This window comes from Salmo salar, chromosome 06, assembly GCF_965601325.2.
Source record: "Salmo salar chromosome 06, fSalSal1, whole genome shotgun sequence".
In the NCBI taxonomy this organism is placed as follows: Eukaryota; Metazoa; Chordata; class Actinopteri; order Salmoniformes; family Salmonidae; genus Salmo; species Salmo salar.
Genome location: NC_138296.1, coordinates 80,931,704 through 80,959,205, shown reverse-complemented (window position 1 = coordinate 80,959,205; position 27,502 = coordinate 80,931,704). Strand labels below are relative to the sequence as shown.

Sequence of the window (27,502 nt, the reverse complement as noted above, 5' to 3'; positions counted from 1 at the left end):
CATGCATAAAAAACAAATCATGAAAGAAAAGCATTGCAAGTTTGAATTTTGTAATGTTAGTGTGGGAGAGGTGGAAAAATTATTGTTATTGATCAACAATGACAAATCTGGTATTGACAACGTAGATGGAAAGCTACTGATGATGGTGGCTGACTCTATAGCCACTCCTATCTGTCATATCTTTAATCTGAGCCTGGAGGAAAGTCTTTGTCCTCAGTCCTGGAGAGAAGCCAAAGTCATTCCGCTACCCAAGAATGGTAAAGCAACAGACGTATCAGCATGCACTTAGAAAACTGTTGAAAAAAATGATGTTTGATCAAATACAATGCTATTTCCTCCATAAACAAATTAACAACAGGCATTCAGCATGTTCAGCAGGTACTGCTCTGACACAAATGACTGATGATTGGTTGAACGAAATTGATAATACGATTGTGGGAGCTGTACTGTTAGATTTCAGTGCAGGCTTTGATATTATTGACTATAACCTGTTGTTGAGAAAACTTGTGTTATGGCTTTTCAACCTCAGTGCTGAATCCACGATAAGAAAATCCATCTAATAGAACTCAGAGGGGTTTCTTTAATGGAAGCTTCTCAAATGTCAAAAATGTAAAGTGTGGTGTACCGCAGGAGAGTTCTATAGGCCCTCTACTCTTTTCTATTTTTACCAATGACCTGCCACTGGCATGTATGCTGCTGATTAATCCATATACACACCAGCAACCACAGCTGATGAAGTGACTGAAATTTGTACTATTTGGTACAAATTATTCCCTAAGTTCTGGACCTGAACCTGAACCTGGTAATGAATTGTGTGGTTGTTGAACAAGTTGAGGAGACTACATTACTTGGTGTTACCTTAGATTGTAAACTATCACGGTCAAAATGTATAGATTCAATGGTTGTAAAGATGGGGAGAGGTCTGTCCATAATAAAGAGATGATCTGATTTTTTGACACCACACTCCACAAAGCAAGTCCTGCATCCTCTAGTTTTATCTTATATTGATTATTGTCCAGTCATATGGTCAAGTGCTGCAAAGGAATAACTAGTTCAGCTGCAGCTGGCCCAGAACTGAGCGAGACATTTTGCTCTTCATTGTAATCAGATGGCTAATATTAATACTATGCATGCCAGTCTCTCATGGCTAAGAGTTGAGGAAAGATGGACTACGTCACTTCTTGTTTTTATAAGAAATATTATTGTGTTGGAAATTCCAAATTGTTTGCCTAGTCAACTTACACACAGGGCTGACACACACACTTACCCCACCAGATATGCCACCAGGGGTCTTTTCACAGTCCCAGGTCCAGAACAAATTCAAGGAAACATACCGTATTATATAGAGCCATGAGTGCATGGAACTCCCTTCCATTTTATATAGCACAAGTGAACAGCAAATCTGGTTTAAAAAAACAAATAAAGCAACACCTTACGGCTCAACACCTCTCCCCCATGTGACCTACTTGTTGTGTGTATGCACCACAGGAGGCTGCTGAGGAGAGGACTGCTCATAGTAACAGCCTGAACAGAGTTAATGGAATGGAATCAAACACATGGAAACCATGTTTTATGTATTTGATACCATTCCACTAATTCTACTCCAGCTATTACAACAAGCTTGTCCTCCCCAATTAAGGTGCCACCAACCTCCTGTGGTATGTTCTGACATGTATGTGTAATTGATAGATGCACACACACACACACACACACACTACATGCAAATGTTTTTAAATGTGTGTAAAGTCTTTTGTCAGTAATGTCTTTTATGTGTCGGACCCCAGTAAGAGTAGCTGTCGCCATTGGCGTCAGCTAATGGGGAGTCGAATGAATCAAATCAAATTCCTCTCTGTGATGTCTACCTTTTGAAAGGGGCTGTCTTGACAAATTCTGTCCCCCAGGCAAATAATGTCCCGCTTCACGTCACAATGGGATTTGATGAACTATTAGCGCCTGTTGCTATATCAACGGTGTGATGACCTAATGATTTGAATTTTGGAGATCATTACAGACTAAATTACGTTGTTTTCATCATCGCTATGCAAACAAGGCTGATTTCCACTACAATTTCGCTGTTTAAACAAGTTTTGTTTAGCTAATAAAATGAAAACATTAATTTGAACTACTTTTGGGTACCTTGTTAACATTACAACATGAAATCCATGTCTTAAACATTGCTAAGTTTCGGAAATGGTAAAGAAAACATGTAATCTGCTTGACACATTAAAGTTACTTACCGTACAGATGCCAAGGACAGCGAATTTACCCTCCATTCATATGCAAATCTATTTGTATTTATTTTACAAGGTAAGTTGACTGAGAACACATTCTCATTTACAGCAACAACCTGGGGAACAGTTACAGGGGATGAATGAGCCAATTATAAGCTGGGGATGATTAGGTGGCAATGATGGACAGCTTGGGAATTTAGCCAGGACACCAGGGTTAACACCCCTACTCTTACAATAAGTGCCATGGGATCTTTAATGACCACAGAGAGTCAGGACACCCATTAAATGTCCCAGCCGAAAGACAGCACCCTACATAGGGCAGTGTCCCCAATCATTGCCCTGGGGAATTGGGATATTTTTTTAGACCAGAGGAAAGAGTGCCTCCTAATGGCTCTCCAACACCACTTCCAGCAGCATCTGGTCTCCCATCTAGGGACCAACCAGGACCAACCCTGCTTAACTTCAGAAGCAAGTACGCAGTAGGATGCAGGGTGGTATGCTGCTGGCATATGCTGTTTGATTCAGACACTGGCTTGTCTGGCTGTCATATTTTAACCTGCATTTCCCTTATCTACACTGAAATAATCTAATTTCAGTAGTCCTCTGTTATGATAAAAAAAATATCTTGCATAGCTCATATATATATATATTTATGTCCTAGGATACAACAATGAATAACGTGGAACAAATAAATACCATCACAGAATACCTGACAACTTACAATAATGAACACCTTGTGAAACAGCTGTGAAAACCAACCTGGCAAAATTTTTGATTTTTATACATAAACTTTGATCGTTTTTGGTACAGTTTTGTCATTAATTTATTTTCACAGATTTTTTGTACACTCACATGACAATCATAGACTAAAATACTGAATTCTGGTGTGTGGAATTCAGCCTGTCACTTGTTCTCAACAGGCAGCCAGTCTCAGAAGGGGGACTTGAAGACGGAGACTGCAAAGTCCAGGCACTGCTGCTCTCTTTGTTCTGAGTGTTTGCAGTGCTAGTGTTTTTAGTTAATCTGTGTATCTCACATATTATATGCCCTGTATGATAGAGCAATACAACTTTCTTAGCAGAAAATGACAACAACAGTAGCTGTAAATGATGTAATGAAAAGTTGGAGGATGGTTGGGAATGGAGGACATCAGGTGGATCCATGTCTGGGTGTCCTGGAGAACAGGAGCAGAGTTAAAAGGAAAAAGGTAGGAGACAGAGACGTAAACAAGCAAACACACAGGTTACACTTCACTGTGAGAAAATTTGATGGATAAGTGCAGTGTTATAAAAAAAATTAACAGCAGGCAATCATTTTTACCTGGTCAAAAACCTCCACATCCTTCTCAGTCCGTGCCTGAAGGTGTTCTGATCTGGTTCCACAACTTCCACCACATCAGGTGGGGTTTCAGTGATCTGAAAGTACGTTATACAAAAATAGCAATAGACAAGCAACCACACTAAGTCAATCACACATTTGAAAGACTACAGTATATGTAATAATTCTATATACAATTGCATTGTTTACCTCAGTCAACAGCTGTGGCTCTCGTCTGTACTCGGCCTGGATGCTGCTGTTGTGTGCAAAGAGCATTATCTTCAGGCTTTTCTCTCACCCTTCCTAGTATCAAGGGACTTGCACATGGCAGCCTTGAGGGTCTGGTTGGTCCATTCACCAAACCTGGAGGAGGGGGTCGGAAAGCAATATCCATTGACAATGTAAGATATTGAAATATGTCTGATTATGTACCATGGAAAAACAAATTGTAAAAAGTAAATAAAACAAACCATTGGTGACAGAACATAACCTATAATGTCCGTACCTTGTTCCAGCGTCAATGACCTCAGTCACTCAAGATGACCTCAGGAGAACCGTGGGTGTTGAAGATAGTCCACCATCGCCTTGGAGGTGGCCTCGCTAGTCTCGTCCTTGATGGGTATCATAAAAAACAAAATCTATTTTTGGTTCCAAACAAACTTTTTAATGGGTTACAGAAGGGAATTTAGAGTTAAGCATGTACTCTTCCTTTACTGATCTTAATGGGTATTGCCTCCACCCACTTGGTAAAGTGATCGGTCGCCATTGCCATTCCTGGATTTAGTGAAGGGTCCGATGAGGTCCACCCCTAACATTTAAAGTGTTAGAGAGAAGATCACTTTATTCTTACCCGTATCTGTGTCATACAGTCTGCAGATTTTTGTATTTGTTAGGATACTGACACACACACATTCTATAACATTGAACTCTGCTGTGGTCAAATAAAGAAACCATTACAAAACAACTTATCAGGGCAAAATTTGAATTGGTACACTTACCGATCATGTGCCATGGTGAAACAACTTTGATGGGCTTCAACTCCGGTGCCACAGTCTTCGCCCTCCCAAACTTCTGGCAGGCTAAACCTTTAAGCAAAAAGTGATAAATTGAAACATTTTGTGCTCTCTGATATGACTTTAACTGAAATCATAACAATTTCAGATATAATAGAATGTGATTGATGAACAAAAGGTTATTTCACTTGCCCAGCTGTCCACCTCCTTGACAAACCCTGTCAGAAGAAGCGTAGGTTGATTTTGGCATTCATGCGCTTCACTCCAAAATGTCCAGCGTGCATCTCTGTCAGCACGGCCTCCTTCTCCTTAGTAAAAATCACCCTCCTGTGTGGCTGGCCATCCTTCCCCTATAGATAGGTAGATATGATTGCCTAGCAAGTTGGAAGAGAAGAGTTGTTGTCTAATGTACTGAGCCAGTTTGCGCTGTTCTGTGAAGGGAGCAGTACACAGAGTTGTACGAGATCTTCAGTTTCTTGACAATTTCTCGCATGGAATAGCCTTCATTTCTCAGAACAAGAATAGACTGACGAGTTTCAGCAGAAAGTCTTTGTTCTGGCCATTTTGAGCCTGTAATCGAACCCACAAATGCTGATGCTCCAGATACTCAACTAATCTAAAGAAGGCCGGTTTTATTGCTTATTTAATCAGCACCACAGTTTTCAGCTGTGCTAACATAACTGCAAAAGGGTTTTCTAATGATCAATTAGCCTTTTAAAATGATGAACTTCGATTATCTAACACAACGTGCCATTGGAACACAGGAGTGATGGTTGCTGATAACGGGTCTCTGTACGCCTATGTACAGTGCCTTGCAAAAGTATTCATCCCCTTGGCATTTTTCCTATTTTGTTGCATCACAACCTGTAATTTAAATTGATTTTTATTTGGATTTCATGCAATGGACATATGTATTCATATGTATTCACATAAACCCTATTCAGGAGACTGCAGGACAGCAGTATTACACGGGATGTGGCTGTTTATTCCAAGCAGCAAATGACTCCCAACCAACCAAAATACATAGAATAGCAGCACTGCTTGTTAAAATACTCTCATTAAATATAAACGCAACATGCAATAATTTCAATGATTTTACTGAGTTACAGTTCATATAAGGCAATCAGTGAATAAATAAATGAATTAGGCCCTAGTCTATGGATTTCACATGACTGGGCAGGGGTGCAGCTTTGGGTGGGCCTGGGAGGGAATAGACTCATCCACTGGGAGTCAGACCCACCCACTGGGGGCCCGGCCAATCAAAAAGATTTTTTCCCCACTGAAGGGCTTTATTACTGACAGATATACTCCTCAGTTTCCTCAGCTGTCTGTGTGACTGGTCTCAGATGATCCCGCAGGTGAAGAAGCCGGATGTGGAGGTCCTGGGCTGTCGTGCTTACACGTGGTCTGCGGTTGTGTGGCCGGTTGGACGTACTGCCAAATTCTTGAAAACGGCTAATGAACATTTCTGGGACTTTTTATTTCAGCTCATGAAACATAGGACCAACACTTTACATGTTGTGTTTATATTTTTGTTCAGTATACGAACAATTGCTTCAAGGGCTGGCTACATCATAAGGCTGGCTACATCAACACTTTGATTGTGGATAAATTATCCATCAATGTGATTCAGGAAATCATCAAGGATGATTCGGCATGATCCTATCATGTTGACAAAAAAATGTACTCGGATTGCACAATTTGGTTTGATTTACTGAAAACACAGAATGGTGTGTGTGTGTTTAAAGTCTTGGTCCATAGACCACTTCCTCTTGCCTTTGCTTTGCTAGCTGCAGCTAACTGACTCCTAAAACGCTACTTCTTGTTTTGAAAATGGCCTGTGGCATCGATATCGAGTCAGAAACATTTATTCTAGTATAAAAATTGACTGCCATGTGTTAATTTTCATCATAAAGTAATTCTTATCCAAAACTGAGATGTGTGAGATGTTAGGAAAAAATTGTATGTCACGGAATGAAGGGTACCATAACCGTTTCCCATGGTTTGGGTTGATTTTAATCCTGCCCACAGCTGGCAGCAACATAGTAATTATAAATTCAGAGTGCAGCTGTTTGCAACCTGATCGTAATGACCATGGTCAATTTGGCTAGTTTAGGGGCCATCAGTAAATTACACAATGAGACAATATTTAAAAAGGTCAAAAGCTCCAAATTTAAATTACTTTAACTCAAACAAACTATACATTTTAGAAATTCATATACACATATTGAAAGCATTCATTAAGACAACAAAGATATGAAAATATTGTCCCATTTACATTGTGTAATTTATTGACGGCCGCTAACTATCCCCAGCCAGCTGAAGCTAATTGTCTAAATTATTGGGCTAATTCTTTCCACATGCGAACACATACAAGAGACACCCACATCAAACCACACCCAGAAACCAACCCATGTTTGAATTCAGTCATGGCCGGTAGCATTTCTTATCAACAGCCAGTGGAATCGCGTCGCGCGAAATACAAATACCTCATAAATGCTATAACTTTAATTTCTCAAACATATTACTATTTTACACCATTTTATAGATACACCTCTCCTGAATCGAACCACGTTGTCCGATTTCAAAAAGGCTTTACAGCAAAAGCAAAACATTAGATTATGTCAGCAGAGTACCCTGCCAAAAATAATCACACTGCCATTTTCAAAGCAACCAGCATGCATCACAAATACCCAAAACACAGCTAAATGCAGCACTAACCTTTGACAATCTTCATCAGATGACACTCCTAGGACATCATGTTACACAATACATGCATTTTTTGTTCGATAAAGTTCATATTTATATATAAAAACAGCATTTTACATCGGCGCGTGACGTTCCGAAAATATTTTCCCTCAAATGCTTCAGGTGAATCAGCGCTACAATTTACAAAATTACTATTCGAAAACATTGGTAAAATATAATATTGTCATTCAAAGAATTATAGATTAACATCTCGTGAATGCAACCGCATTGCCAGATTTAAAAATAACTTTACTGGGAAATCACACTTTGCAATAAACTAGGTGCTATGCTCAGAAAAATAGGCTAGGCGATACAGGTTAGCGCCATCTTGGACTCATCTAAAATCAAATATACTATTGTAAATATTCACTTACCTTTGATTATCTTCATCAGAAGGCACTTCCAGAAATCCCAGGTCCACAACAAATGTAGTTTTGTTTGAAAAAGTTAATAATTTATGTCCCAATAGCTCCTTCTTGTTAGCGCGTTCCGAAGGCTACTCAAAATGTACGAAGCGCATGGGACTTGTCGTCACGAATGTGCAAAAAAAATGTATTTACGTTCGTTCAAACATGTCAAACGTTGTATAACATAAATCTTTAGGGCCTTTTTCAATCAGAACTTCAATAATATTCAAGGCGGACGATTGCATTGTCTTACAAAACGTTTCAGAACGAGAGAGTATCCACGGGCATGCGCGTGGATAGTAATGGCCCTCCCTCTATGACAAACTTTCCAGGCCTCTCGTTAGGTCAGTTTTTACAGGAGAAGACTCAAACCACTTTGTAATGACTGTTGACATCTAGTGGAAGCCTTAGGAAGTGCTAAATGAATCCTAACTCACTGTGTGTTTCATAGGCAAAGGCTTGAATGTGATTCCACAAATCAGATTTCCACTTCCTGTTAGGATTTGTCTCAGGGTTTTGACTGCCATATGAGTTCTGTTATACTCCCAGACACCATTCAAACAGTTTTAGAAACTTCAGAGTGTTTTCTATCCAGATCTACTAATTATATGCATATTCTCATTTCTGGGTAAGAGTAGTAACCAGTTTAAATCGGGTACGTTTTTTATCCGGCCGTGAAAATACTGCCCCCTATCCCAAACAGGTTTTAATGAACCAAATATAAAACGAGGCCAAATCAAGAAGTGCAGTCGAGGCCAAATCAAGAAGTGCAGTCTCCCTTTAAAGTTTGTGTGGATGGTGGTCTATGAGCACATACTGTATCTAAAAAGGAAAACAAACCCACACATTGTACACTCATATGTCCAGAAACATATCAAGGGCCTGTTGCAAAAGGAAGGAGTTTTTGATTCTAGCGAAGGACCTCCACTACATTTAACTCAGAAGTAGTGTACACACATTCAGTTACTTACAGTTGCATGGTACTGCCCATGCTATTGCTCCCACAGTTAATTGAGACACAGACAGACAGCGGTACAAAGTGAGTGGATCCACTGCTGTCATTGTGTTACTGTTAAGTTGCTGCTGACTTTGTGCTGAATTGACAGGAGAAGCACAAGCTTAAATCAAACATTTGATGAAATCATTGATGTAACTCTGCAATATGCTTGAATGTTTGAGTAACTTTTGCATATCTCAAGTGGCCTCTAAAGGCCAGGGGCCATATGTATCAAGTGTTTCAGAGTAGTGCTGATCTAGGATCAGGGGCCCCCTATCCATGTATACTTATTAATTGAGATCTAAAAGGCAAAACTCATCCTAAATCAGTAATCTCTGACTCGCTTGATACATATGGCCCATGGGGCTATATCCATAGGATTAGGAATTAGAACATGGCTTTATCCTCAGACCACTTCTTGAGGCTGAGCGAGAGAGAGCGAGAGAGAGCGAGATAGAGAGAGAGCGTCAGAATCCTTCTCACCACAGTAGCAACTGGAACATATTTCAACACCGTTGCAGATTTTTTTTATTTTTATATTGAGACATATTTACGCAATGTCATAGAAAGATACCGTGGGAACAGAGACACTGTTTTTGGCTGTGGGGTTGGGTTTAGGTTGTGGATTTTGCACATTCGGTCAGTCCAAAATTGACACCCTTTATAAAGATTAGCAAAAAGACAAAATAAATACAAATACTGAGCTATTACTAATACAATTGCTCAGTTAAAAGAGATTTTGTTTAATAAGTAAAATTTTCTCACTCAAAAAGATAGGTGTCCAAATTATTGCCACCCCTGTTTTCAATACCTTTCAATAACTCACCCTGCGAGGATAATGGCACGGAAGCTTTTTCTAAAAAGTTTTGAGAAAACATTGAGAGGGATTTTCCTTCATACAGAATCTTTCCAGATCCTTGATGTGCTTTGTCTGCACTTTTGGACTTCCCTCTTCAAGCCACAGGTTTTCAATGGGCTTCAAGTCTGGAGACTGAGATGTCCATGTGGGAGGACCACACGTTACTTCAAGTTTACTTTGATATGATGGTTAGGCATATCAATATTTGCACATAAAGGCGTTTCCACCTCCATTTTTTGCACAATTTATTTTACAAACAAAATGATCCCACCATGTCGAACGAACAAATTACCTGTCTGCATTTATAAAATTGTACTGAAACGTCCTGTTTCCGTCATAATTGCTTTTATACGGAATTACTTTACTCACATAAACAAATGGATGGGATCATGGTTAGTGAAATGCTTGCTTACGGTTCCTTTTCCAATGATGCCTCTTACTGACAAAGAGATTAATTCGAACAAATCCCAAAAATGCAATGTTTTTGTACCAAAACTCTGAAGTGGACATTCAAAACATTTAGTTTTATTAAGTCACTTTAGTCAATGTAATTTGAATCATGAGTAATGCAGGTAAAAACTAACATTGAGTTTGTTATCAGCAAACATTTTCTAATAGATGTTTGTCTAAGAATCTGTTATTGTGCTGTATACACAAATAAAACATAACACCATCATTAAAATCACATCTTAGTGGCCAGTGTGGTGCAGCGGTTAGTCCCATGGATCTTGGCACACATGCTCAGCTTAGGCTACCAGAGTCAGCATGGGTTTAATCCGACCCACTGCCCTTCTGACTCGCCAACTCTCCTACATGTCCGGTCTCCGCTTCACTGTCCTATCTCAATAAAATATTAACCTCTTAATAGATCTCTACAGATCGGTGTCCCACCCTCGGGACGGTTGAGCTAATGTGCGCTAATGTGATTAGTATGACGTTTTAAGTAACAAGAACATTTTCTAGGACATAGACATATCTTATATGGGCAGAAAGCTTGAATTCTTGTTAAATATAACTGCATTGTCCAATTTACAGTAGCTACTACAGTGAAAACATACCATGCTATTGTTTGTGGAATGTGCACAGTTATGTACTTGAAAATGTATATATTGACCAATTAGGCATATTTGGGCAGACTTGATACAACATTTTGAACAGAAATGCAATGGTTCATTGGATCAGTCTTAAACTTTGCACATACACTGCTGCCATCAAGTGGGCAAAATCTACATTGTGGCTAGAGTCCTAAGTCAGATAATGGCCTTTCTCTTGCATTTCAAAGATGGAACAAAAAAAATACAAAAAAACTGCATGTTTCTTTCTTTGTATTATCTTTTACCAGATCTAATGTGTTATTCTCCTACAATCATTTCACATTTACACAAACTTCAAAATGTTTCCTTTCAAATGGTATAAAGAATATGCATATCCTTGCTTCAGGGTATAACAGAGGAATAGGTCACTGTATCTTCATCCTGGACCTACAGAGACCACACACACACGCCTAAAGGGTTTAAACAGTGTATAGGAGGTATACCATTACAGTATGTTCAGTATAGCTTCACTTACATCAACTCTATGATGGGGATTTTGATTGAAGTGGTCAATGGAGGAATAGGTAATTCTGTCAGCAGGTTGACTCTACAAGGGTCAAAAATGTGATTGAAACATGTATCATTTAAACTGGACATTAGTCTCAATGCTTCAAAACAACTTGGTCATATCATGTTCCAAATGTCCAAATAAAATGTATATTGATGTGGAGTGGAGTGGTTTACTGCATACAGACTCTATATGAGGAACAATGATAATCAATTCAAACAATGAATAGAGTGTAAAACCTGTTAAATGTTGAGGGCAGAAGGTGTATTTATTAAGCCATGGTACATCAATAATATTATCTTTGTTACTCACAATGCTGTCATCAGCTGTCATTTGAGCTTCTGAAAAGAGCAACAACAAAAAAACAGAAGAATTGATACATTGAAAGTGGCTCTATTACTGTGTCAGTGCTGAACTCCATTAAACCCCCAAAAGAAACAAAACAAAGTTATCTTTACTTGTTCTCCTTCTGCGTGCTATGATGACAGCAGCAACGACACACACAGCTGCTCCCACAGCCACTCCTACTCCCATAGTGAGAATGAGGGTCTGAGTAACTGAGAGGACCAGAGAGGGGATGTGGGTTTGATTTAGTGGGGGAGAACCTGAGAGAGGATGCAGAGCTGTTAACTCACAGTTAACTTTAGCAGGAAAGAAATCAGCGTTACACAGATGAGCAGAAATTCACACCGGAGTAAAAAAACTTTAACATGAAAGTTTAGTTGCATATTGTCGCTGTCAGAAATCCTCTGATCTCCAGAACATACATATTTTCAGACCATATTTTTCCATTACATTTATGTAAAGTGTTCTACATTTTCTTGGTCTTAGAGTCATGCAAAGTTCAGAGTACATTGAGGGAAGTTACTTCTTTTAATACATAAAACATTCATAAAATTAGCAAACATTTTGTTACAAGGTCTTAATGCTCTGTGTATTGACCAAGGTAGTACATCTGACTTTGGCCCAATGCTGTCCCTCTCAATCTACTATACACCTGAGAATGGAAAAAGTATAAAATACAATACCAGCAGAATATGGGGAGGTGGTTGAGAAGTCTGGTCTTGCAGTAGAGGCTGTACTCCCTGGATAGTAGTTGAAAACAAATAGAGTGACCTCTTTTCTTTGGTGAATAAGGGTGACATCACAGTACAGAATGGATCCACATCCACTGAATCACTCTGTGTTGCCTGTAGAGTTCTATACTGCAATCTGTTAAATCTTTCTCTACTCCAATCAGTCAGATAAGAAGAAATTCTTATTTACAATGACGGCCTACCAAAAGGCAAAAGGCCTCCTGGGGCCTGGGGTAAAAACAAAATATAGGACAAAACATGAGGGTTGCAGTAGATATCTCAGATAGGGTTTTATAAATAAGCGTCAACCAGTGGGTCTTGTGACGGGTATACAGAGATGACCAGTTTACCTAGGAGTATAGAGTGCAGTGATGTGTTCTATAAGGAGCATTGGTGGTGTCATGACGTTGGCCTCTTTGGGTACAGGAAGGACAGTTGACCCCCTCCCCTTCGTACCATCACCCAACCTACCTTCCCCCCAACCCAGGGTTGTAAAAAACCCTCTGAGGAGAATCTCCTACCCCATGTTTCATAGAGAGACAAAGGAAATTCTTCCAACTCATAGAATTGGAGAACCGAGCGACATGTGTGTGCTGGAGAAGGTATGGAAGATTGTTGAAGAATCCAGCTACGAACTCATCCGCTTGGTACAATTTTGTGATACTCAGAAGAGACAATATAGCCATATTACCATAAAACTGTTTATATAATAGACTCAGTTTAAGACTTGCCTCATATGGGTGTATGGAATGTATTGATAAGGATAAAGCTTTTGTAAGACATTGAGATGCTATGTACTGATGTAATGTGATAGAATTGTATTTCTGTAACCAAATCTAACTCAGTCATAGGCACGCCCCAGGGACATATACAAGACCAGGCGTCATTTGACCAGCCTGTTCGATGGGCACTATAAAACACTCCCTGATTTACATTTCTCCAGACCAGGCCTACACTCATGGCTAATAGGTTTTACCTTCCAATTCCTCTACTGAAAGTGAACCATACCACGTGGTTAACTTTTAGACTATTGATACCGACAGAATAAGAACAAGTCTTTGATATTAATTATTAGTCTGCAGCTAAAGTAAATTATATCATTGAACGCGAAGACCAACGAAGCAACCATTCGATGACGACATTAATGAAGGTCGCTCTGAAAGATCCATTCTAACCGAGAGAGAGAGAGAACGCGGACAAAACTCCCCAACAGAACTACTCTCCAACAAAAATCAGAACGACACACTGAGCGTAAATATATATTGATTGCAATTGTTCCCGAATGAGTGAGCCTTCAATTGTCAATTGTTAATATTAAATCACCCTGTGTAACTTCTCAGCCGACCTTTTATGACCCATTGTTCAACAGGCCGACCTGACTGCTTAGCCCACAAGGGCACATTCCGATACCAATCCTTTGTGACAATAATTACTGTTTGTATGTTTTTCTGTTAATTTCTTAGTGTAGTAAATAAATGATTTTAAGACAATTGATGTATGGATGATTTTAGTATAGACTGGATTCGTGCAGATACAACAATTTACGACGTTTTGGAATGAGACTGGACTAGAGGTAAATACACCATTTAAACATAAGAAGATAATCGACCTATACTATAATAGAATAGAATATTATAGTACAGGAAAGTTATATTAGGAAAATTATAGCTTTGTAATCTGAATATTCTCCTTGGTGCCCCGACCTCCTAGTTAATTACAATTAAACGATTAATCAGTTTAATCGCGTGATAATAATTACAGGGAGCTAATTGATAAACATATCTTCAGTTTAACCTGTTGGGTCTAGGGGGCAGCATTTGCACGTCTGGATAAAAAAAATGTACCCGATTTAATCTGGTTACTAATCCTACCCAGTAACTAGAATATGCATATACTTATTATATATGGATAGAAAACACTCTAAAGTTTCTAAAACTGTTTGAATGGTGTCTGTGAGTATAACAGAACTCATTTGGCAGGCAAAACCCTGAGACATTTTCTGACAGGAAGTGGATACCTGATGTGTTGTATTGACTTTAAACCTATCCCATTGAAAAACACAGGGGCTTAGGAATATTTTGGCACTTCCTATTGCTTCCACTAGATGTCACCAGCCTTTACAAAGTGTTTTGAGTCTTCTGGAGGGAGATCTGACCGAACAAGAGCCATGGAACGATGATGTCCCATTAGACACCTGGCGCGCGAGTTCATGTTGGGTACCCTCGTTCCAATACGTTATAAAAGAGTATGCATTCGTCCACCTTGAATATTATTCATGTTCTGGTTAAAAAAGGCCCTAATGATTTATGCTATACAACGTTTGACATGTTTGAACGAACGGAAATATATTTTTTCCCCTCGTTCATGACGAGAAGTCCGGCTGGCTTACATCATGTGCTAACGAGACGGAGATTTTTGGACATAAATGATGAGCTTTTTTGAACAAAACTACATTCGTTATGGACCTGTGATACCTGGAAGTGACATCTGATGAAGAGAATCAAAGGTAATGGATTATTTACATAGTATTTTCGATTTTAGATCTCCCCAACATGACGTCTAGTCTGTATCGCAACGCGTATTTTTCTGGGCGCAGTGCTCAGATTATTGCAAAGTGTGATTTCCCAATAAGGTTATTTTTAAATCTGGCAAGTTGATTGAGTTCAAGAGATGTAAATCTATAATTCTTTAAATGACAATATAATATTTTACCAATGTTTTCTAATTTTAATTATTTAATTTGTGACGCTGACTTGACTGTTGGTTATTGGAGGGAAACGATTTCCTCAACATCAATGCCATAGTAAAACGCTGTTTTTGGATATAAATATGAACTTGATAGAACTAAAAATGCATGCATTGTCTAACATAATGTCCTAGGAGTGTCATCTGATGGAGATTGTAAAAGGTTAGTGCATCATTTTAGCTGGTTTTATGGTTTTGGTGACCCTGTCTTTGACTTGACAAAACATTACACACAACTCTTGTAAATGTACTGTCCTAACATACTCTAAATTTATGCTTTCGCCGTAAAACCTTTTTGAAATCGTAAAACGTGGTTAGATTAAGGAGATGTTTATCTTTCAAATGGTGTAAAATAGTTGTATTTTTGAAAAATTTGAATTTTGACATTTATTTGGATTCAAATTTGCCGCTCTTGAAATGCACCTGCTGTTGATGGAGTGCACCACGGGTGGCACGCTAGCGTCCCACCTAGCCCCAAGAGGTTAATGGTACCCCCAAAGACACGACATATTGGTGCCCCCGTGTGAGGACTCAAACTAAAACGCACGTTGGTTCAATTTAATAATACATTTGGAGCCCCCGTGCGAGGAATCTAAGATAGAATTGGACTTTGCTGTGAAATTCTATATATCAATTGTGCAAACAGAATTGTACAAACAGCCTGCTATGTAAACAAAGTGATTGTGCATTTTCCATTGAGAGAAGCTATTTAGAGTAGCTCCGGTCTTATGTCGATAGCAGTAGGGATCAAATTCCAGATTTAGTCCGTTAGGCCAAACGGTACTATTTCTGTCGGTAAATATTAACTTCTAGAGTAAGGTTAGAAATTAGAAGTTAACTGTCTGGGAACCGAGCCGAATAATTTGCCTACCGCACTAAGACTGTGGGCAGACCGTATGCGTATTTGTAGTTAAGTACCGTGTCGCTCCGGTCAACATAAACGCTAGCAGAATATGCTGAATGGGGTTAAGGTGAGACGTCACTAGAAAACCCACCCTTTCCATAAGGGAAAGGATCCTATTTTGGTGCTTGGAAGGATACTCCTGAACCAAGTAGCAATAGCTTAGCATTACGGGTAAGCTAACAGAGAGGGAACATTTTACCCTCCACCGTAACACGTTTAAAATTTCTCCGCTAGCGCGACGGAAGTCCGACCTTTGTACTTCCGTTTAAATTTCAGCATTCTGCACCCTGGTGGTGAAGAATTGCCAGTACATCTCTAGGGGAAATTCAAACGTGGAGCACGTCTCATTCAATTTAACTAACAAGTGAAATTGCCAGATTTACCTTTTCAAGTGGATCTTTCAAATAATATCCAAAATTGATTGGGCGTCTACAATGAGACATGATTAACTTTTTCCAAACTTAACTTAGATGAAGCAATGCTCTCAGGTTAATTGAAAGTTAATTCCCAGATAGCCTATACAGGTTTGATATATCATAAATAGATTAATCAGTAAAATCTGCTTTAGCAAGGCACAGTCAGTAAAACCCCTTTACGGACGTTCAGCCCCAGGGAGGTGCGTACCCTAGTGGTGAAGGGTCCCAACATTTGAACTACGGTTTACACTTATGATATCCAATCAATGGAGATTGTATGGATTATCGTCTCATTCAATTTATTTAGTTAAATTGTCGAACATACCTTTCTAGGTTCTTCCAATTAAATGAGACAACTTAAACTTTGCATATTAACCTGGATGAAGCAACCTCTCAGGTAATTCAAGTTTAATACCCAGATAGCCTACCCAGGTAGGACTAATCATTGGCATTGATTAATTCAATTTGCTTTTGCAAATTCATTCACGTCCAACTTCCACAGTACTGTACAGTACTGATGGTTCATTAACGTCTATAAATAGATTAAAATCGTCTTTGCAGTTTTCCACATTCCAAAACCACATTTTGGAAAATTAGGAAAAACATTTTTTTCCTTTCAAATGTTCGAATAATGTGCAAGCTATCAGAGGGGGTGGTTCCCACTCGCCCGCTAATTAGTGAACCTCCACCCGTAAATGGATTGATCTCTGACCTCAGCAGCGATAACAACCCTAATTATGCCATTAGTGGAAAAACAGACAACAATGTTTTCCAAAATCAACCATCGGGCGCAGGCCTCGTAAAGGTTCTCTCCAGTCTAGCTCTGATGTCTTGCCATCCGAGATTGCCATCTGTCCAATACCGCAGTGCACAGCTGAAGCACGAGCAGGTAACGGTAGACATAAAGGGACAGGTGGAGAGAACCGGAAAACCAATCACAAATGCAGAAAAGGGAAAAATTCTGCTAGCTATGGAACTGCGTTCGAAAACTGAACAATTAAATGTAATTGCAAAAACGTATGACGATGAACAAGCACAAGCTCTTCAACAAAATCGTTTTCTACAGGAACAACTCGATTTAGCCAAAACTAAATACGATGATGTCCACGCCAAACTAGATAAATCCGAAGAGTTATCTACAAACAGGAGCGCTCAACTTGACAACATGCATGCTGTTTTGTTGAATGTTACTCAAAATAACACGGTGCTCCTCAAAGCGCTGCAAACCAAAGACGATCAGTTAATGAACACAATGACAAAGTTGGATGATAAATCAGCAGAACTTATTTAAGTCGCTGACCAAATGAATGATGAGAGAACTCAGGTGATGAGGTTGGAAATATTGACTTCTAAGCAAGCAGAGGAAATCTCATCACTGAATCTCTCGCTCCGTACTCAAGACCTCTATCTGCAAACCATGACAGATAAGTTTGAGATCGAAAGGAGCAGGTGTGACACTCACGTGTCCAAAATCAGTACTCTAAGCACTCAAGTGGACTCTGCAATGCAGCAGAATTCCACCCTTAGGTACCATCTGGAGGAAATCCAGAATGGTCACGCTCTACAGCGCGACTTCCCATCCAAGCAACCGGAGCCCTGTACTCACAGGAGTGAAGACAATAGGTTTCAGACCTTGCCTCCCTCATGTGTCCCTCAGTCTTCTCCTCTTGGCCCTTCGGCACTGAGTAATATGGCGCCTCTTGGCCAACAACAACAAGGCTTGGCTTCTTCTCTTGGCCTTTCGGCCCCAATTTCTCCACAGGATGAAGCCAACCCTCTCCGCCCGCTTGGCGCAGAATGCCTTGACAAACTCGTCAAGAATTTCCCCACCTTTGACCCCGTTCCAGGTCAGCCAAACGATACTGAGACGTTCCTAGCTGACATAGAGGACGCGTTGGGTGGCTACCCGAACGCTACGGGTTCTGACAGGGTTTACCTGTTGACGCGAACGTCGAAAAGACACGTGACGAGGTTCATTCGTCTACAACAGCAACACGTGCTAAATGACTATGCTAAACTTGCCACAGCTTTGAAATTAGAATTCAGTGGTTCTGCGACTCGCAAACACGATAGCTCACTGGCTAACACCGTCAAACAAGCTCGGAACGAACACCCACAAGCTTTCTATCATAGGCTTCGTTCAGCTTACTTTGGCCTATTCACAGAAACAGGAATGGAAGAGCTGTTACCATTCAAACAAATGTTTCTGTCGAACATGTATCCCACCTTCATTACCTACTTGGGCCCTGCAGCCCACGTTGGCTTGCCTATCTTACAACTCAGAGAGCTTGCAAGCACAGCTTTTGAGGCATCAAAAGTTCACAACGCTAAGAGCCCTGACCACTCAGTTTTGAAGTTTAACCAGGAGCACTCACTCCAGTTAGAGGGTGCATTATCAGGTATTGGAGCGTCTAGAGATGACGCACAACAACAGTTTCTACCACGAAACCATGATTCCAATAACCTCCGCGGTCGAAATAACTGTAAATAACTGCCATCAACATGACTACCGCTACAATCGACCCGTTCGCTACGTTCCTGCACCCAACCCACCAAAAGTGTCAGCGCACAAGGGTAACAAAGGGTTGAAGGACGATCAAAACGTAGACCAATGTTCTCCAGAAGTCCCACTACGGGAAGAACTTAAGCGAGAACAATTTGATAAAAGGGTAAAAGATAAGTCACAAGGACTAGACGGGGAATTACCGGACACCAGGTCCGCAGGAATTAACACCCATAGCATGGACGTTAACCTCTATGGGCTAGGTGGGACGCAGGCGTCCCCCCCGTGGTGCACTCCATCAACAGCAGGTGCATTTCAAGAGCGGCAAATTTGAATCCAAATAAATGTCAAAATTCAAATTTTTCAAACATACAACTATTTTACACCCTTTGAAAGATAAACATCTCCTTAATCTAACCACGTTTTACGATTTCAAAAAGGTTTTACGGCGAAAGCATAAATTTAGAGTATGTTAGGACAGTACATTTACAAGAGTTGTGTGTAATGTTTTGTCAATTCAAAGACAGGGTCACCAAAACCATAAAACCAGCTAAAATGATGCACTAACCTTTTACAATCTCCATCAGATGACACTCCTAGGACATTATGTTAGACAATGCATGCATTTTTAGTTCTATCAAGTTCATATTTATATCCAAAAACAGCGTTTTACTATGGCATTGATGTTGAGGAAATCGTTTCCCTCCAATAACCGGCAGTCAAGTCAGCATCACAAATTAAATAATAAAAATGAGAAAACATTGGTAAAATATTATATTGTCATTTAAAGAATTATAGATTTACATCTCTTGAACGCAATCAACTTGCCAGATTTAAAAATAACCTTACTGGGAAATCACACTTTGCAATAATCTGAGCACTGCGCCCAGAAAAATACGCATTGCGATACAGACTAGTCGTCATGTTGGGGAGATCTAAAATCGAAAATACTATGTAAATAATCCATTACCTTTGATTCTCTTCATCAGATGTCACTTCCAGGTATCACAGGTCCATAACGAATGTAGTTTTGTTCAAAAAAGCTCATCATTTATGTCCAAAAATCTCCGTCTTGTTAGCACATGATCTAAGCCCGCCGGACTTCACTTCATGAACGAGGGGAAAAAATATATTTACGTTCGTTCAAACATGTCAAACGTTGTATAGCATAAATCATTAGGGCCTTTTTTAACCAGAACATGAATAATATTCAAGGTGGACGAATGCATACTCTTTTATAACGTATTGGAACGAGGGTACCCAACATGAACTCGCGCGCCAGGTGTCTAATGGGCCATCATCGTTCCATGGCTCTTGTTCGGTCAGATCTCCCTCCAGAAGACTCAAAACACTTTGTAAAGGCTGGTGACATCTAGTGGAAGCAATAGGAAGTGCCAAAAATATTCCTCAGCCCCTGTGTTTTTCAATGGCATAGGTTTAAGGTAATACAACACATCAGGTATCCACTTCCTGTCAGAAAATGTCTCAGGGTTTTGCCTGCCAAATGAGTTCTGTTATACTCACAGACACCATTCAAACAGTTTTAGAAACTTTAGAGTGTTTTCTATCCATATCTAATAAGTATATGCATATTCTAGTTACTGGGTAGGATTAGTAACCAGATTAAATCGGGTACATTTTTTTTATCCAGCCGTGCAAATACTGCCCCCTAGCCCTAACAGGTTAAAGTTCACATTTCTCCCGCTCTCACTCAAGACCCTATCCAGGGCCCGCTTGATCAAGAAACAAGCCCCCGGGCTCTGTCCATAGACTCTGATACAAAAGTTGCGAAGAAAAAGGTCAAACGCTTCGTTAAAGCCAAGCCCACTCAAAATCAGAAAAGTCAATCTGCTTCCATCTTGAACAGACATGGCACATCACGTCGTTGCGAACGACCACTCCACTTTGTGGGGAATATGTCCACTAACCACGAATCTAAACGGCCATACCTGGAAACAGTCCTGGAGGACTGCTTAGCTTGTCATGCGCTAATTGATTCGGGTGCGACAATATCACTCATCTCTCAAACATTGTTTGATGATCTCAAAAGGGCTTTGAAACCAACTAAACGTTGGTTAAAAGTGGAACGATGCGACACTAAACTTCGAGGGGTCACTCAGACTACCTCGCCTCTCACATTGAGAGTCATGCTGAAACTACACTTCCAGGACGTATCGCTCGTTCACCCTGTGTATGTTACCAGCCTCAAAACTGTAACCCTGCTACTTGGAGCAGACTTGATGGATCGGTTACTCCCATTGATGGATTGGAAAACCAACCAGGTATGGTCACAGGCCACAGTGCCTTCTCCACTGACCACACCGTCTCCCCCTAACGCTAGCTGCAACGCAGTCCTTCACGAGGGGTATCTGTCGAAAGCACCCCTTGAGAAAAAGACGTTTAGAAACCTCTTGGTACAAAATCCGATCCACGGAGATAGTACGATATCTCGACACATTCCATCAGCCAACCTGATTGACCATTCTTTTCATGATTTCGAGCCAGCTGTCTCTGTGAATAAGCAACTTCCCTCCTCCTTGCAGTCATGTAATACGGTAGTTGAGATGAACTTTTCTTTCCCTTTGGACACTTCCGCAAGCACTGCGGCCGTCCCAGCAAGAAAAACATTGATGCGCAGAGTATACTCTGCTTCCGATGATACACCTTCCGCTTTGTTGGGGACTGTCACCCCTTACAATGACACTAATGGTGTCAGTCCAGCAACTGACCCGATGACTCCCACTTGTGAAACACTTTGCGATATCACAGACCGATATCCTCGTCTCAGTTCACAGGTAATGAAGAGGTTGCCACACGCGGACGCGGTGGTGACTGACATGCCTCGACAACCACTGAGCGTTTTGAAGCACAAACACCAGGAGATTTGGTTGAAAGGTTACAGCCACTCTCATAAAAACCCGGCCGCTGACAACTCGTACATAGGGTCCGACCTTTTCATTTGCGCATCGGACACCAACACCACCCGCTGGTGGGGGGGTCCCGAGGCACAAAGGGGGGGAATAGTAGCCCAGACCCATGATGAGCCTCATCGAGGCCGGTGGGGGGGTCGAGACTACGGACAACAGCGTACGAGGCCGCCAGAGCATAAATCAAATCTAGTTGTAAACTCTCCTACGAGAACAGTGAGGAGCAGACAGGCCCCTAGACGGGGATTATCTTAGAAGACATCTAAGATAGTACTGAGGTGTACCACACTGGTCGTAAAGGAAGTCCAGTGGACTTGTCCACCTCCAAAACTAATGGCAACAATAATCATTCTTTGCCATGCGTAGGTTCAACTACAATACAACTAGTAAAATGCTCCAATCATGTGTTCCGGTAGATAATATTTCAGAATAAATCGGTAGGATAACTGGTCCCCTTGAGTACCAGTACCAATACCAGCTACAATCAGTAAGAAGGTTAGAGACTTAACAAATCAAATTACCATTGACAACAGCGACATAGGAGTCACTCAGAGTGCAACACGTGGAGGGGAATCTCCAGTGCACTCTTCCAATGGTTAACACACATGTCACTAATAAATAGGACCCTCCATTCAGGAGTAAAATTATTAGAAGTCATGAACCATGATCACACCACGTATGACTGGTCCAATACTTAAAGAGTACTTCCGTCGTGAGGTTAGCTCCTCCGTGGATAACATAGCTATGAAATAGACTTCATACCTATCGCCACTACAATAGTGGAAGACAGTGACTTGTAGAAAACTACTACAGACTTCCTTGACACCAATTCTGACTGACCTCCAGGCATTGACCTGAAAATTACCTGACTACGTCAGACTCATTCTGAACAAGTTGTAATCTGCCCGGATACTTGGTTTTCTTCCCTTGACATGCGCGCTTGTGTAAGCATAAACGCACATGCACAACGGAACATCCAATTAGGATTTATGCTAGGACCACTTAAGGGCCCAAACAATATACCAGCCTTAGTAAAGTTGAACATTTACTTCTAGGCCTTTGACTCAACAGCACTCACCAGTTTTCTTCCCAGAAGTCTGTAGGTCATACCTGTAGACTGCCCAAAACTAGTTCATTACAGCTGTAGACTTATCATATAGTTATCAACTTAGGATAGCGCCTAAGCAACACACCAAGTAGGAAAACCCTAGATATGGCATTAGAGACAATGCCATGATAATCATTTTGCCAGAACATTGGACGTATATAGAATACAGTCCAATTAGATGATTTTTTTGTGTGAACTATATTTTGTATATTTTTGTTTTGTTTATGCTTTCATTCCTTTTCGGTTCAGTTCCTTTGACACTTAGGAAGTGATAGAGCCATAAACAAAGTCCCCATACAACCATCACTTAGTGCCACAACGCCGCTCATTGGGGAATGAATGTAATTATATATATTTCATGAGTGTGTGTGCGTTGTTAACATCTGCCTAAGTTACTGCCCAGATCTTCCAGTCTGGACGACGGGTCCGGAACGGCGACCCCAAATCCAGACACCCACAGCCTATCCTTGTGGCGGCATGCCCGCTGTCAGAGAGACTACCAAGGTAAACCACCAGAGGGGGGGGACCGCAACGGCGATCACCAACCAGGACATCCCCTGGCCCTTCCTGGGGTACTTTACAGCTTCCAGGGAACCTACCAAGGTACACCAATTGAGGAGACCGCAACGGCGATCACCAACCGGACATCAACTGCCCATCCTTGTGGTGGACGGCTCCGCTTTCAGAGAGCCTACCAAGTTCAACCACCAGAGAGGACTGCAACGATGATCTACCAATGGGACATCACGTGGTCATGATTTTATGTTGATTTGTAACTTGCAGGATAAACAAGATCCAAACCACCAGGGGGGTATGTCATGACGTTGGCCTCTTTGGGTACAGGAAGGACAGTTGACCCCCTCCCCTTCGTACCATCACCCAACCTACCTTCCCCCCAACCCAGGGTTGTAAAAAACCCTCTGAGGAGAATCTCCTACCCCATGTTTCATAGAGAGACAAAGGAAATTCTTCCAACTCATAGAATTGGAGAACCGAGCGACATGTGTGTGCTGGAGAAGGTATGGAAGATTGTTGAAGAATCCAGCTACGAACTCATCCGCTTGGTACAATTTTGTGATACTCAGAAGAGACAATATAGCCATATTACCATAAAACTGTTTATATAATAGATTCAGTTTAAGACTTGCCTCATATGGGTGTATGGAATGTATTGATAAGGATAAAGCTTTTGTAAGACATTGAGATGCTATGTACTGATGTAATGTGATAGAATTGTATTTCTGTAACCAAATCTAACTCAGTCATAGGCACGCCCCAGGGACATATACAGGACCAGGCGTCATTTGACCAGCCTGTTCGATGGGCACTATAAAACACTCCCTGATTTACATTTCTCCAGACCAGGCCTACACTCATGGCTAATAGGTTTATACCTTCCAATTCCTCTACTGAAAGTGAACCATACCACGTGGTTAACTTTTAGACTATTGATACCGACAGAATAAGAACAAGTCTTTGATATTAATTATTAGTCTGCAGCTAAGTAAATTACATCATTGAACGCGAAGACCAACGAAGCAACCATTCGATGACGACATTAATGAAGGTCGCTCTGAAAGATCCATTCTAACCGAGAGAGAGAGAGAGAGAACGCGGACAAAACTCCCCAACAGAACTACTCTCCAACAAGAATCAGAACGACACACTGAGCGTAAATATATATTGATTGCAATTGTTCCTGAAAGAGTGAGCCTTCAATTGTCAATTGTTAATATTAAATCACCCTGTGTAACTTCTCAGCCGACCTTTTATGACCCATTGTTCAACAGGCCGACCTGACTGCTTAGCCCACAAGGGCACATTCCGATACCAATCCTTTGTGACAATAATTACTGTTTGTATGTTTTTCTGTTAATTACTTAGTGTAGTAAATAAATGATTTTAAGACAATTGATGTATGGATGATTTTAGTAAAGACTGGGTTCGTGCAGATACAACAATTTACGACGTTTTGGAATGAGACTGGACTAGAGGTAAATACACCATTTAAACTTAAGAAGATAATCGACCTATACTATAATAGAATATAATATTATAGTACAGGAAAGTTATATTAGGAAAATAATAGCTTTGTAATCTGAATATTCTCCTTGGTGCCCCGACCTCCTAGTTAATTACAATTAAACGATTAATCAGTTTAATCGCGTGATAATAATTACAGGGAGCTAATTGATAAACATATCTTCAGTTTAATGGTACCCCCAAAGACACGACAGTGGCAAATCTGATGGCCGAATGGTAAATAACATCTAGCCGCTCGAGAGCATCCTTACCTGCCGATCTATAAATCTCCGTAATCTAGCATGGGTTGGATGCTCATCTGAATCAGGGTTAGTTTGGCAGCTGGGGTGACAAGTTTTTCCAAGACGTTTGATAAACAGGTCAAAATAGAAATAGGCCTATAACAGTTAGGTTCAGCTTGATCTCCCCTTTAAATTAAATGACTAACAGTGGCTGCCTTCCAAGCAACGGGAACCTCCCCAGAGAGGAGAGACAGGTTAAAAAGGCCAGAGATAGGCTTGGCGATTATAGGGGCAGCAACCTTAAAGAAGAAAGGGTCTTAATCATCTGACCCAGATCGTTTTTTGGGGTCAAGTTTAAGGAGCTCCTTTAGCACCTCGGACTCAGTGACCATCTGCAGGGAGAAACTTTGTAGCGGGCAGTGGAAAAAGAGGGAGGAACATCGGGCCGGTCGCATTAGAAGGGGTGGGTGATGAAGAATTGTTGGACGGGCAAGGAGGCGTGGCTGAGTCAAATAGGAATCCTGACTTAATGAAGTGGTGATTAAAGAGCTCAATCATGTGCTTCTTGTCAGTAACAACCACATCCTCAACATTAAGGGACATGGGCAACTGTGAGGAGGAGCAATATACAAGTAGAACTTCCTATGAATATGTTTGGGGCTGTTTTTACATGACCAGTCTTATACTGTTGTGGAGTACTGTTGGTTGTCTTGATGGGAATTAGAGTAGTTACATCAGAACTGTCTGAATAACAAAATCAAGTGAATTTCTCGACCCAGAAATAGGTATACAGTACTTGTTGGCTGTTTTGCATATGATTATAAACACTACACTTGTACACAGTGACATTTAAACTGATTTAAACAGTAATACTCACTAGTTAGAACAGACAGATGAACAGGGGCATCACCTCCATGTCTTGGTCCAGTCTCTGTAAGGAACTGTCGACAGGTGTAGAGTCCAGCATCCTCAGCACTGACATCACTAACATGTAGAGAACAGTTAGACTCTAAACTCAGTCTGTCTGCTCTCTCTGTCTTCTCAACTTTGATCTTCCCCAATGCGACCTCTTCAATAGTTACTTTAGATCCAGCTCTGTTATAGATCCATGTAGTTGAGGAGCAGTTTGGATAAACCACATTGTTACACGGCAGACTGACATCATCTCCCACTCTGGAGAACATAGAGAGAGTTTCTCCACTGACACCTGGAAGGAGTATGACATCAGATAATTATTAACTGGTAATACAGATGACATTATATTTCATAGGTATTCTTATTGATATTCTTCAGGTGTGAATAGTGTAATATACTGTTCAGTATGTATATTTTTCAGATTGATGGTTTTCCGTGTTGAATGATCTCTAAATAAATATAATTGTTATTCTCTCCTCTGTCTTACCTGATAGTAGGTACAAAACAGTCACAAGCAATCCCAAAAATGAATGATGGATGTCAGCCATGATCCCCCCTCTCTCTCTCCCCTCTGTTTCTGTCTCTTTCCTCTGTCAGAGTGTCTCAGCAATATGAGTTTCTCACCATACAGCAGCATCTCTATTCACCACTGTAGAATCACTTCCTCAATGTGGTCATGTTTTTGTCTCTAGTTTCTGACACCTTTATTAGGGCACAAGGCGAGACCCAGATGCAGACACGGGAGGCAGATGGTTTAAGTTTTTTATATTCATTATAATCCAAAAGGGTAGGCAAGAGAATGGTCTTGGACAGGCAAAAGGTCAAAATCAGTTCAGACTCCAGGAGGTACAGAGTGGCAGGCAGGCTCGAGGTTAGGGCAGGTAGAATGGTCAGGCAGGCAGGTACAGAGTCTGGAAACAGGCAGGGGTCAAAACCGGGAGGACTAGCAAAAAGTGAATAGAAAAAGCAGGCGCACAGGAAAACCACGCTGGCTGACTTGAACATACAAGAAAGAAAGCGCTTAATTCTAAGCTATGATGGAAAGTGCCTTGTTTTTTTAATGCGATGGTATTGGAAGCTATTACAAATTCTATTACAAACACACACGTGAAAGTGTTATTGGTTGTGATTTTCTGATTTTCATCATGTGATAATTTAGGGGTTTTCCAGTTTTTTTTTTAAACACCACTCCTGAATAAGAAACAATGTAATTGCACAGAGAGACAGGAAACACAGGGATAAATACACCGGGGAAAACAAGCGACACCTGGAGGGAGTGAAGACAATCACAAGAACAGGTGAAACAGATCAGGGCGTGACAACCTTGGTGAGAATGCTCACCCCCGTCTCTTTTTTTCCCTTTACTAGCTCTGACTATGCTGATAGCTACTTTGAGGAAAAATGTACTTACTATGACTGTGATACAGTATGTGGTTGTCCCACCTGGGACAAAAGATGAATGAAGTAATT

General features: G+C 40.7%; 1 protein-coding gene across 4 annotated transcripts; it reads right to left on the bottom strand.

Moving 5' to 3' along the window:
- Positions 1-3,019: 3,019 nt before the first annotated feature.
- Positions 3,020-26,671, bottom strand: LOC106608127 (uncharacterized). 4 transcript variants are annotated; one of them, XM_082977014.1, is made up of 12 exons: positions 26,520-26,671; positions 25,995-26,324; positions 12,203-12,259; positions 11,633-11,731; positions 11,487-11,515; positions 11,142-11,213; positions 4,547-4,911; positions 4,292-4,356; positions 4,054-4,159; positions 3,759-3,911; positions 3,552-3,646; positions 3,020-3,405 (listed from the first exon to the last, which is right to left on the bottom strand). In XM_082977014.1, the coding sequence occupies exons 1-7, from the start codon at positions 26,578-26,580 to the stop codon at positions 4,783-4,785; spliced, it is 777 nt and encodes a 258-aa protein (XP_082833140.1). In that variant the 5' UTR covers positions 26,581-26,671; the 3' UTR covers positions 3,020-3,405; positions 3,552-3,646; positions 3,759-3,911; positions 4,054-4,159; positions 4,292-4,356; positions 4,547-4,782. The 4 variants fall into 4 exon arrangements, with proteins under 4 accessions (XP_082833140.1, XP_082833139.1, XP_014061345.3 ...); XM_082977013.1 differs by having other exon boundaries at positions 3,021-3,405; positions 11,633-11,779; XM_014205870.3 differs by lacking the exons at positions 3,020-3,405; positions 3,552-3,646; positions 3,759-3,911; ... (1 more) ...; positions 4,292-4,356; positions 4,547-4,911 and adding an exon at positions 10,078-11,053 and having other exon boundaries at positions 11,633-11,779.
- Between the last annotated feature and the right edge of the window lie 831 nt (positions 26,672-27,502).

What these genes read in the sequence shown, in the direction of transcription:
- LOC106608127 (XM_082977013.1), bottom strand. Translation starts at nt 26,580, where the DNA reads ATGGCTGACATCCATCATTCATTTTTGGGATTGCTTGTGACTGTTTTG. An exon ending in AGCACGCAGAAGGAGAACAA is followed by an intron (nt 11,516 to 11,632) that starts GTAAAGATAACT and finishes TGCTCTTTTCAG; the next exon opens with AAGCTCAAATGACAGCTGAT. An exon ending in ATCCCCATCATAGAGTTGAT is followed by an intron (nt 4,912 to 11,141) that starts GTAAGTGAAGCT and finishes ACCTATCTATAG; the next exon opens with GGGAAGGATGGCCAGCCACA.